The 12,484-nt window shown below is 36.2% G+C and overlaps 1 protein-coding gene across 3 annotated transcripts in view; it reads right to left on the reverse strand.

Moving 5' to 3' along the window:
- Positions 1-12,484, reverse strand: part of SPON1 (spondin 1) — a 258,133-nt gene that overhangs the window by 119,044 nt on the left and 126,605 nt on the right. For all 3 annotated transcript variants that reach the window (XR_003990959.2, XM_030482967.1, XM_030482966.1), the window contains exon 6: positions 10,266-10,414. Coding sequence is in view for 2 of the 3 variants with exons in the window: in XM_030482967.1 (XP_030338827.1) it covers positions 10,266-10,414 (149 nt within the window). In the remaining variant the exon portion in view is untranslated. The remainder of the gene's footprint in view (positions 1-10,265; positions 10,415-12,484) is intronic.

Here is a 12,484-nt window from a genome sequence, read left to right on the forward strand (position 1 = left end):
GCCAGATATGTCTTTGTATATTATACGCATTTTTGTACGCATACATTCCCCTTTGTATATATATTGTTTTAAAACTAATGGAGACCTATTTATTCCTTTGGTTTTTATTTTAAATGCAATAGCCGCACTAAATTTTTCAGCAGAATGCACTACATGCAGTTATGGAAAACTGCTTTGAGAGGCCTGTTCTCAGCTGTAAGAGGAATGAAAGCAAAAAATCATACATGTAACAAACTGTGTTCTGAAAATAGTTGTGAGGAACTGAAGCTGTGAGGATGGGACAACAGTGATGATTCAGCTGAGTGTTTGAACTGACCTAATTATTTTGGAAGAACACTAGAGGCAAATGCTGCATTTTGATGTTTTGGAGCATGAATGTAAGGAACAAGAGAATGCCAACTGAAAAGAGTCTGTAGATATTAATCAGTATCAGATTCATGTGGGACTAGATATATTTACAAAATTTTAGCTAGAATCTACAGTGCTTATGTTAGCAGTACAAGGATTTGTCTTCAACCTCCTGTACAGCCCCAAAGCACAGCTTCTTCCTCTTAGCAACTTGAAGATAAATGATAAACCATCATTTTGTAGACCCCAATCTCTGTGACTACAAAACCAACTGAAGATTAAGTCCATTATAGAGAAAAAAATAATGAACCAAAAAAACCCCAAACCAATAAACTTCTTCCTTTGTGGGCAAAACATCAACTGTCCATTTCCTGTCTCTTCATTCCCCTTACTCTCAAACTATGAATCTTCTCTCAAAATGAAATAAAGTAGGTACAGTTAATAGATTAATAAGCATATGTGAAATGAAAAGTTGCAGTTTTGATTTATGTATGCTCAAAATAATAGTCTTCAAGAAATCACTCATCTTCTTCCACTATCACTCCACTCTCAACTAACATAGGAATTTATATCCAAATAGAAGCAATAAATCCCGTCTCATATCACACAATTTAAATGTCATAAAGCACAAAGTCACTCACACTTATTTAATCCTTGTTTGTAGGTACATATGTCTGTCAGATACTCAATAACCAATATGGAAATCTGCAACTAATACAAAGAATTTATCTGGTTTGCATATCAAAATAACTTTATGAACTATGTAGTCCAAGTATACTTTCAGTCTAGAACAAAATATGCATAATAAACTTTCTCCTTTCCATATTTGAATGGAATTTACAAATAGAGGCTACTTTAAAGTGTTCTGTTTTCTATGTTGATATTTATTCTTAAATAAGATACTTTTAAAGTATTGAATTTATTAAAAATATGGGAAGTATTCAAAAAGTCAGTTATAAAAGAAAGGGAGAGAGGCAAAAATCACTGCATCCTCAACATCTAAATTAGTATTACCAACTTATAGAGAATATGGCATAGATTATGATTTTAAGATGCATTCAATTTCTGCAAATAATTTATCCAGTCAGCTCATTTTTTTTCCTTTCCCAAGATTGACCAGTACAGTATAAAACAAAATATTGTAAAAGGAATAAACTGACTTGTCTAAATTAGATGACTCACTATATAGGTAAGGTATACAGTGTCTAACACCTCATAGACTACTCCAGGTTCAGTGCTGGCCTCTTTTCACTCATAAGGAAGAAAATAAGCATTTGAGATTCTCAGTGTTTATTGTGGCAAAGCATCAACTTACATGTTGTCCTACAGGTTACCATCTCACTTAAATTCCCAATTTGTTATTGGAAAACAAATTTTCTATAGAATATTATCAATATTCTATCACTGACTGAAGCAAGAATATGACAAATGAGTTAAGTCATGTTTAAGGAGATAGATGACTGACAGAGACCCCAATAACGTCCTTTTAAAAGGAATCCAGGGAGTTTGTAACCAACAATTAAGGACAATAATAGACATTGTCATCTGAGCCATATGTTAACTCTTGAATCTTGCAGTAGCAAGAATCTTTCAGGTTGCAGCATATGTTATAGTTCCTAAATTCATTCACGTGTTATTTCATGTCTATGTTTGACTGGTGAACTTAAAGAAACGTACAATCTGCAAGCATGTTGGTCTTTCCTGAGCTCAGTACTAGTAAACAGCATTAACCTTCCTCCCACTAAAAATAAGTAGTCCTGATTCTGTTTTTCACTGACATAAACTACAAAACAATAGTCCTTTCAAATTTAGACTGAAAAAGCAATCTAAGAAAACAAAGTTAAAAGTTGAAATAATGACTGCTGACTATCCTCCCTATTGCACCAGTTGTTTCATTACATATTAATACATATGTATTACCCAAGTATGCTTTATTCATTGCACATTAAATGCAATAAGTTATTTTCAAATCAGTATCTGATCTAGATATTTAACTGGGAGGAGCTATCTTGGAAAATGACACTGGACAAGTAACATTCATATATTTGCATCCATATTTTGTAAATACATATGATATTTGTATGTGGTATTTTGCTGAGTGTTCTGCTGGAATTTGGATGGAAATAAGCATTTGATATAATCACAGTAACAGAGTTCTGAACTGAGGTTCCTAAATAAACAAACAAAATCCTGAAAAGCTAATGCCAGGATGATGAACTTGGCATTGTGGGGTTTTTCCTTAGTGTAAGTTGAAAATTTATCTGAATAATTAAGCATTTGCAAGTCAAATGAGCTAGTAAGACTCTTGAGCTTCAGCTGTTATATCATGCTGTTCCTTTGAACATTATTTACAATGCATCAAGAAAGAAAACAATGGATGATCCCGTGGTTCCTGACAAATGCTGTTAATGAGATTTCAGGCACTTCTTTAGCATTTGCAGGACCTCCTTGATAGGCAGATGAATACCACCAGCTATGCATCCACTGCATTTTAACCCCAGGTTGAGCCACTGCAGGTGAAAGTATTCAGGGAGAAGTCAGCTCTTCCTAGTTTAATTTTGAGGGGTACTCTGGACCTTTAAAAAACAGACTTTGCTAAAGTCAAGAGGAGTTTAGGTGATGATTCCCAGAGTAGAAGGAGCCTAAGTATCTGCTCTACATGCCTGACAAGCAATTTGGCATTACTGGTGTTAGCTCTTCTACAGTTTGTGTTACTTAACGTTCTGCTTGTGTTGCTCTAAGACAGTTCCTGAGTGCCTTAGAGTCACTCCTCAAATGCATCTGTTGTTTCTTGTTAGAATTTAGAGCTGCCATTCCAAATAGTAATTCGAATGAAGTAATAAGACTAATTCCTCTGACCAAAGTCTGGTGTTAAGAATGCTAAACTACTGCTGTCAGATAGAGTTTGTCCCTCAGCCTATCCACACAAGAAAAATCAATGCATTGGAAATGTTCATGTTGTAAAAATACTACACAGTAGGCTGAAAGAAAATAACCTGAAACTCATTTTGTTGCATTTTTCCACTGGATGAATCTGCTACAGCATAGTAATAATTTTGTGACAGCAGAACCGCATGATAAAATCTAGCTGCAGGAAATGAAAAGGCAGGATGTTTTAAAAGCCTTTAAAATCAGCAAATAATGTCTAGCAATCCAATCATATTGTCTTGATCAAACGACATTTCCTACTGACTTTTATGTCTGTGTACTGGAGAACAAAAATTACTGCATACTGTCCAAAGGAATGAACCTACCAGAAGCAACTGTTTCCTTCCTCTAGCATTGCTTTACTGGTATCCAGGTATCAAAGATGCAGAGAAAAACTTTATAAGCTTTGATGAGCTTCTCTACCTCTTATAGACATTAAAAAGGGGCAGGAATTTTTGTTGGTCCCATTTCTGCAAGATTTAGCCTCAGGATTCACTGAGAAAAGACTAGTCTTTGAGTTAAACCCTGTCTTCTGCAAAAACAATTCTACTTTGTTTGAAGGGGTTTTTATTCAAAGAGAACCAGATTATTGGATTTTACTGAAAAGTATTTTTTCCTGTTTCATATTAGAAATAGATGGGCTGTGATAATTGGAAGAAAATAAGCAGCAAGGCAAATCAAGGTAAATGAAAGGGAAACTAACTGTTGAACTAACTGTTAAAACCTTAACTTGATTGGTTACACAAATTGTTTTATACCGACGACTGAGTAATTATTCAGAGGGCAAAACTTCAAAGACTCCCATACAAGTTAGAGGTATGAAACCTCTGGAATTCATTAGGCAAGATGGGAGCTCCATTTGCATGCAGTGTGTGCAAGTCAACATGAGATTATTTCCTAAGAAAACAATGTCCTAACAGGAGTCTGCTCAGTTCTGACAATTTCCAAAAGCCTTTTCTAATTTTAAAGAGATGAAGAAGTGTCCTGCAATGTAACATTACACACACACAGAGTATATTGAGACAAAAGTCTTGAAACAGCAGTAGCAAACACCCATCCTCTTCTCTACGGCATGGGTGCACACAAATCACAAGCAGGGTTACTTGCGAGGGGAGCACCTATCCACCACAGAACTACAGCGGGTTTAACAGTTTGTAGATCACAAGTGCAAATACTCTGATTTTCACAGATCTTTAACAGCAGAAAAGACTTTCATTTCTCTCTGACAACAAAGTGCCTGGCCTAGCTCTGCACATAACTAATACAAGTGCATTAAAGACACACCACAAATCCAAATAAGCAATGGTAACCAGGATGTTTCACTAAGATTTTACAGCTCTACTGTCAAAGAGTTTCCAGTAATTTTACAGCATTTTCCTGTTCCTGTTACTAAACCTGGTAAGAACCAACTTGACAAAACTTGAAAAAGTATTGTTAACCAAGCCACTATTTTGCAAAAGTATTTTGGCCTGCATTGTTATCATGCTCGTAGCAATGAATCAAAAGGCCACAAAGAGCAAAATAGCACAGCATTCAAAATCAGCTTTCTTCTAGAGAAACGTATCTTTGTTATCATCAAGTACTAAGAAAAGAAGGCAACTGGGATGAACTGGGTTTGTTTGTTTGAAGGCAGCAACAGAAACTGTGAATCATCCTAATTACAGTTTCCAACAGAAGTTTATTAAAAGGTGGAAGCCACCGTAGAAGAGTTGTTGTGAACCCTGTTGTACGAGTTATTTACTGCTAGGTAAACAGATAAATTTCCCCCTTATGATGTAAATAGACATCCATTTCTTTTTGGCAGGAATACTTTATGAAATTTAGCACAGTAAACAGGCATTTCAAAACTTCTATTACCAAAATGCCAGAGATTTTAAATTATTATATAAGGTAAACTTTCCAAAAGGAAAGGATGGAAAATCTACCAATAAACATTTGCAAAAGGCATTAAAAGTACCATAATTCACAGTAGAGATGCATGCACAGAGCAATAGAAGAGTCTGAGCAAACAAATTCCAGGTACAAATTTACAATCAAGCAGCTTGATCAGTCCAGAATTAGATTAAACACTGCATTAAAAACATGCTATCAGGCTGTAACTAAAGCAGAAAGCATGCTTGGACAGTGTTTTACTGTTACACTATTTCACTGTTAGACCAAGTCCAAATTCTACTGAAAATTTCTATGGACTTTGCATGGAAACCTAAAGGGGTTTTGGGCTATTTGTAAGAATAGTGACTGTGCTTTTCGTATTCGATTTTATGGCCACACCATAAGCATTCCTAAGCATTCTTGTCTTTTGAACAGAGAGAGGCTGGTGCCTCTGTAAACCAGATAGGAAGTCAAATCCTCTCCATGGAGACTGAGGATGAAGGGAGCTCCGTGGGAATGTTGACACCATTCATTGACGGTTTGGTTAAGCAAAGGCAGACACCTCGTCCAGTTTCTTCATTTCCATGAGTAACAACAGTAGCAGAAATACCAATATAGTATGTGGCAAAATAATCTAAGATCCTGTATATGTTTTCATCTCTATCTATCTGTAATGAAGGCCAAGTCACCATGTTTTCACTAATTTTTAGCTATTTCAAACAAGCACATACTAAGCTACTTAAGCAGCAATCGCAGTTTTCAAGTGCAAAGTAGCCTTATTCTCAAACATTTTTAGGGGTGTTGTGGTCTCTGAAGCTGAAGTGTTCAGGGAGAATTTTTAGCTGCTCTGTCAAGCACAAGTGCAGCTCAGCTGACCCCCTAGTTGTTTAGCTAATTTTAACTTCTAGAACTACATTACAACAGATGATTCAAAAAGTAAAATTTTGAGCCTGTTTCAGTAAACATGACAATAATTTGCCTAGCACTGTAACAAAATGTAATCAATACACTGCAGATTTTTCTTTGTAAGTAAGTCAGGTGATTTACCAGATTCAGTCAGAAAAACCTAATGACCCCATTTTTCTATGGAACAACATCTTGCTCTGTTACAAAACAAGTAATGAAATGTTCACTATTTGACTGAAATACTGAAGTTACATTTCTCGGGGAAGAGAGGGGAGGAGGGGAGGAATCAATCAGGATAAATCCAACAATGAAATTAATTTTGACTGTCTTTTCTCTTTGTCTTTTAATTACATGGCTATACTTAAAAAAAAAAAAAAAAAAAAATCCAAACCAGAACTATTTTCTAAAAATAAATGTCTGGATAGAGTCACAACAATAAGATATATTATTCTGTAGAACGTTCAGATATTTCATGTTTCACCTTCAATTAATGGATGCAACTTAAATTATCATGTGACAAAAACTTTACAAGCATCTTTCTGGAAAGCAGAACTTGCTCTTCTGAAAGGGCTTGGAGGGATAGTAAGCTCTAATCTGAGGTCACTAAAGACAATAGAAAAAGTCATCCTACTTACTGACATTTCAGAGAGCATTAAACCAAACCTGTAAGAATGTCATCTATGTGTCCATAGGAATAAGAAGAGAGTACATACTGTATTTCCTGGAGATAGCAGCAAGGTACAGAATATTACTTATACTGTTTTTAAAAAAAGAAAAAAATGGTGGCAAAATGACTTAGAATCTACCCTAAAATAATTAGGCAAACCCAAATGAGTTCTCTTAAGGTGCGAGACATTTAAATTAAAAAGGAATGACCATGTCTTTATTTTAATCTCATTTCATCTACCCAGGATATCACATTCAGCACTATGCTTTATTCTTTTTGATTCATGTTTTAACCACCTGTTTGTTTGTTTAAACAGAGCAATCACAATATGATTGCAGAATTCCCCTTTCAAACTCTGTATTTGATTCTGTCCAGGAAGTTTATCAAATATCTGGTTCTGGAGAAATCACACTTTCTGAAAACCAAGTGAAAGAGTGAATACATTTCAGAGATACATGAGGTCAGTGAACATTCTTGTGCTCACATAATTCCTTTTCCATCCTCTGTTTGTTCGTTTTTAACCCCTAAAAGTACAATGCATGAATCATCCTATTGCGCATATCAACAATTTGATAGTTTGTTTTACTAAAACTCTCATTGCTGTGGCTTTCCTTCAGGTTGCCAGGAAAGTTCAACAAAAAGGTTGATTAGTTCCTTTAAGTTCTCCCAGACAAACAAACTACAAAGGAAGTTTACAGTACCCAGGGCCATCCATGCAAAAATAACACAGAGGCTCTTTACAGTAACAACACACATCAGAGCACCTGAAGGTGCTCAGTCAAGAGGAAAAGCTGATGATGATTCAGCAGTCCGTCAAATGGGGAGCAGAAATGTTCACGCTTGAGAATCTTTAGTTACTGACACATAATTGTTAGAACGCTTCTTAAGAAAACTCTGCTTAAAGAAACCCTTTTTTCTTTGTTTCATACATGGATGGTAAATTTTTAGTAATAATTCATGAAAATCATTAGATTTTTTTGTCCTTAATAAAACCTTAGGTAACATAGACACAGATGTTGGTTACATAAATACGTGTCTATGTATTCATCTAAGAAGCTGCCTACAAAACGGAGCAGACACACAGCAGATCTCCAAATCAAGTCTGGCCTTGTGAGCATTGCACTACCCACTGGGAGCATGATGCAGGTGAGGGCTACAGCCTCAGTCCTGCGTCTCTGCATAAGGGCCTGGGTCCGGGTACCAGAATTAAGAAAAGAAATTGCCTTTCTTGTGTCTTCAAAAACCTCAAAAGCAGCTTAGAACAGTGATTTTAACAAATTTCATTCTCCCACCACCCCACAGCAGAAGGCTGGGAGGACAACAGATAGGGGAAATAAAGGTAGAAGAAGAAATGGAAAGTGGGCAAATGGATTCTGAAAGAGACTGAGAAGTGTGGGGAAGGAAACAATACTATCAAATTTCAAGGCTGGCAGGGATATTGGAAGCCTGAATGAAATGTTGGCAAATTAGCTCCTGGCATTACTAGCTCTGCTGTCTTCATTCTAGAACTTTACCTCAGTATCTCTCAAAAATATTAGCACAGCTTTCAGACATGTTAAAATGAAAGGAAAAGTGAAATAAACTTGATAAAAATGTTATGGAATTCATTAATGCATCACATTGTTCTAGGTAAAATCCGGTTATAACACCAGATCACTGCTTGGATTGGACTGAACCAGGAGAATCAGGGGAATTATTGCAGGTCTGGCACAATCAGACAGGCCTGATGGTGAAAGAACTGCGACATTAAATTATTTCAGCTCCAATTTCAACAGCCCCTGAAACCGTAGCCAGTCAGCTATTTTATGTACTTCTAAAGTCACAATCACCTCTGATTTGAATCGAGCTTATAAATACACCTCCTTTTTGCAAATACAGGGCACATAATGAGAAAGAACTCATTATTTGGAAAGCAGAGCGTCATCATATTTATCCTTTACCAGATTCCCTTCATTCACTGCCTCTTCCACTGATGCTCGGTATGACCTTTCATAACTGCACCTCTGCTTGCACTTCATCCCATATTCTCCCTATGCCCCTGCTACTTCTGGAGCAGACCTAATCTTTGTATAATCACAGTTCAGATGCTCCAAACCCTTATTTATAAGGTATTTGTGAAGACTGAAATGAAATTATCTTTTTTTGTACAAAGATACTAATTAAGCTAAGATTCTTTATAGACCTGGTCGTATGGACCTGTTATGAGAAAATCTTGATTTCTCAAGTAAGCAGAAAAATGACAAATCATATGTGGTATATAGAATACTAGAATTTCCATCCATCTGGGTTTACATGGGATTGCTAGGATAAAATCCAGACACTTCTCTGTAAAGTTGCAAAGGCAAGTTATGTACGATCCAGGCCTATTTTCTATCGCCTGGTACAGCAAGGTTTATTATGAGAAAGAGAGTAACGTACCCACCATATCTCCCCCTCCCCCCAATTTCACGTTGCTTTTCCCTTTCATATTCCCCTACATATCATCCCCTGTAATCCATTAAGTTATAAACTGGTTTTATTTAATTTTTCTTGTATCACTTAATCAGTTTGGAGGGGGAAGTGAGAAAAGTAGACTCAGAGACTGCATTAGACCAAATCCATCTTCAGCTTTTCTGCTTTTGACTTTTCTTATCGAATGCATTTTCCCTTCTGTCCTGATTGTACAAGGTGATACACTGTTGGGAGCAATTATAACTATGTATTATATATGCACTTATCCACACACGTACACGTACATAAATTCATATGTATAGCTCTATTATATGTAATAATATTTACATCCTTTCTGTCTTACAACTGAGGTTGGTCTCCAGTGAGTCCTTAAATTTCATGGAGGTAGACATCCTAATAATAATCATCATCGTGTCCTGGTATATTTTATTTGGTTGCATGTTACTTCACATAACAAAATTAAAATCATCTATAAACTATTTGAAAGATTAATTTCTGTTCAGCTGAATCAATCCCCAGTAAGATGATAAATTGTAAAGGCTTTTCTGCCCTTAAACCGTTAATCCTGATTCATCATTTTTTATTAGTACAGTTGCGTAAAGCTCTTAGCAACAAAAATCACCTCACTTTCCTGTAAGAGCATTTCTAACTTGAATGAATCTGCAGAAAATTACAAATAAGGTGCTTACCAGTTAAAAAAATATATATATAAATGCTATTATATACTATAAAATGAAAATCACCACTTCAGAAAGGAATAAGGAATCCTGCTAGCAGTCTTCAAGGTCTTCCTTTAACAAATTCTAAGTGCCTCCATAATTAAGCCCAGAAAGAGGAATTTTACTTTTCTACCTCTGATTTATGCCTTAGATGACACACACACATTTCTAAGTTCAGAATACTGCCACTTACTTGCCCTTTCACAGACAAAAACTTCTGCCAGAGTAGGGATGAGCCTAGAAAGGCAGCTCTCCTAATCTGCTTAACTGAAAATAAGCTGGTGAGATGACATTCACAGACATTGTCAATGACAAATCATTCACAGGCCAAGGTGGGATGCATTTTTTTAAAGTATGCGCTAAATTACACCTACTTGTTGTCGAATTTCTTCTTCCATCTTTACTGGGGATCCCAACTCTGCAACTTGTTTGACACCTTCACTAGCATATCCTCCATACTCCCAAAGGATGTAGTTTTTTGAGTGAGAACTGCCAATGATAGCAGACCAATGGTTGGTGCGTCCTATTAGGGAGGGATGGGAATAAAACAAAATCAATAATCCAAACAGCCTCAAAGCACAACTCCTAATTTGTTACTTAAGTGAAAGGTTTGAAGTGCCTGGTCTTCACCAGCATCAAGTTTTGCATGCTGTCAGTTCTCACTACGTCAATACACCATATCTTTAGAGTAATAAGAACAAGCCAATGAACTACAGAAATACAGCATAAAGTGTCAATAATTATTGGATATAACAACACAGGCAGCAATGGTGAGAAAGATTGTATTCCAACTAACAAAGCAGCCTCCCAAACATTTTTTCTCCGCCAAAGACTTCAATTCAGGAAGTTTAAAAATTCTTTAATTTTAACTTCCCATGTAAAATATTTTGAGGGATGAAACTTGCAAGGGAAGACTTCAGCGGTTACTCAAAGGTTAACAGCCAGTTGTTTCCATTAGTAGGGGTTCTCTTTAATTTAGGAAGAGAACAAAGAAGTGAATTTTGGTGCATCTATATTCACTGAGTTTGCTTGCTCAAATTTCTCAGTGTAAGAGTTGTAAAGCTAGGCAAAGGATTCCTGTTTTGTTTCTTATTTTGCTGAACAGAAAAAGAAAAAAATGTTAAGGTTTAAAGAGAAAAATCTTAGAGAAGTCTGATCGAATTGAAAAGAGAGTCGAGCAGAAATAAGGAGTCACACAAGTCCCACAGTGCTGGAAATAAAATTGGACTCACTTTAGTGTCAAATAACTCCTCAAAGATATCGGGAAAAAGAATGCTTAAAAGAAAAGGATGAGAAAATTAACTGCTCACATAAGCGGACAGTCTGGTAACAATGCAAAGGCTGTAGGAGATGAGTGAGACAGAATGATGGAGTGAGACAATATTTAACATTTTTCTTTGCAATGCAAAATGTAGAGAGTAGCAGCAAAGCCATCTGAAAACTAGAATAAATGAATGAAAAATGAATAATGAAGTAAATAAAAGGAATGCAAATTTAAGAAGAGAAAGGTGGGACATTGAAATTGAAAAAGACAGTGTAGAGAATTGAATAGATAAAGTCAGATTCAGGAACCTTGCCACAGGAGAATAGAAAATAGATTAAAAATAAAAAATGAAAATGAGTAGTAGGAGAAAAAAAGGCTAAAAAAGCATAGGAAGCAGAATAGATAGATAAGGGGGATGGCCTAGCAACACAGCAGAGCCTCTATCATTTCCTTAATGCTAAACTTGGACCAAAGTATGCTTACTGAGCTCTGAATTGTAGCAGGCTTGATGTTTTCAGATTCAATTAAAGCTAAGCAGTACTTGAGCCCCATATGGAGAGCAAAATCCAAAATCATACCCAAAACAACTAAACCTCCACTCTCCCACAGGTAGTAGGTCAGGAGACAACAGTATCAGAAGATGGTTTCCTGATCTAAGGCCTAGTAGTTCCTTAAATATATACTGGCACCTTGTCAAACCACAGAGAGATACTGTCATTCAGGTCCAGTGATGGGACCACCAGCTTCGCCTATTCTTTCTTCCTAGCATACAGTTCTAACGATCTCACAAGTCATAGACAGCAGCTTTCCCTGAAAGACTGTAAGTGACACCAAAGCTTATTGAAAGAGAAGGTTCCACATAGTCCCTACAAAAGAAAAATGCATCGCTACAGAGAGGAACCAGAGTGCCTTTAAGTCTTTAGTAAAATGATAATGAATTGTTCCATGTGCTCCAAAGCTTCTCTCCCTCCTTATCTGGAACAGGACAAGAAAATTTAAACTCTTTGCAATCAGAGCCCAGCCTCTTCCACCAAACACCTCTCCCTGAAGATACTGGCTCTGCAGAGCAAAACTGTTTCAAGAGTTAGCTTTTGAACCCTTTCTACAGCTGTGGTACATTTCTCTCCATTCACTCTATAGTTGGCACACTCAGAACAAGACTGTGTTGCAACAGTTTCATTCTAAGCAATGCTTCATAGACTAGACACATCTGATAACTCTTAAAGAGTCTTTTAAATTTAATGGAACAGAGGTATTTTAATTGCAATAGTATAATAACTGTGAAATTATTGAATCTGGGATAACCTCAGAATAGTTTCCCAGAATTAA

This window comes from Strigops habroptila, chromosome 4 (assembly GCF_004027225.2).
Source record: "Strigops habroptila isolate Jane chromosome 4, bStrHab1.2.pri, whole genome shotgun sequence".
Taxonomy (NCBI): Eukaryota; Metazoa; Chordata; class Aves; order Psittaciformes; family Psittacidae; genus Strigops; species Strigops habroptila.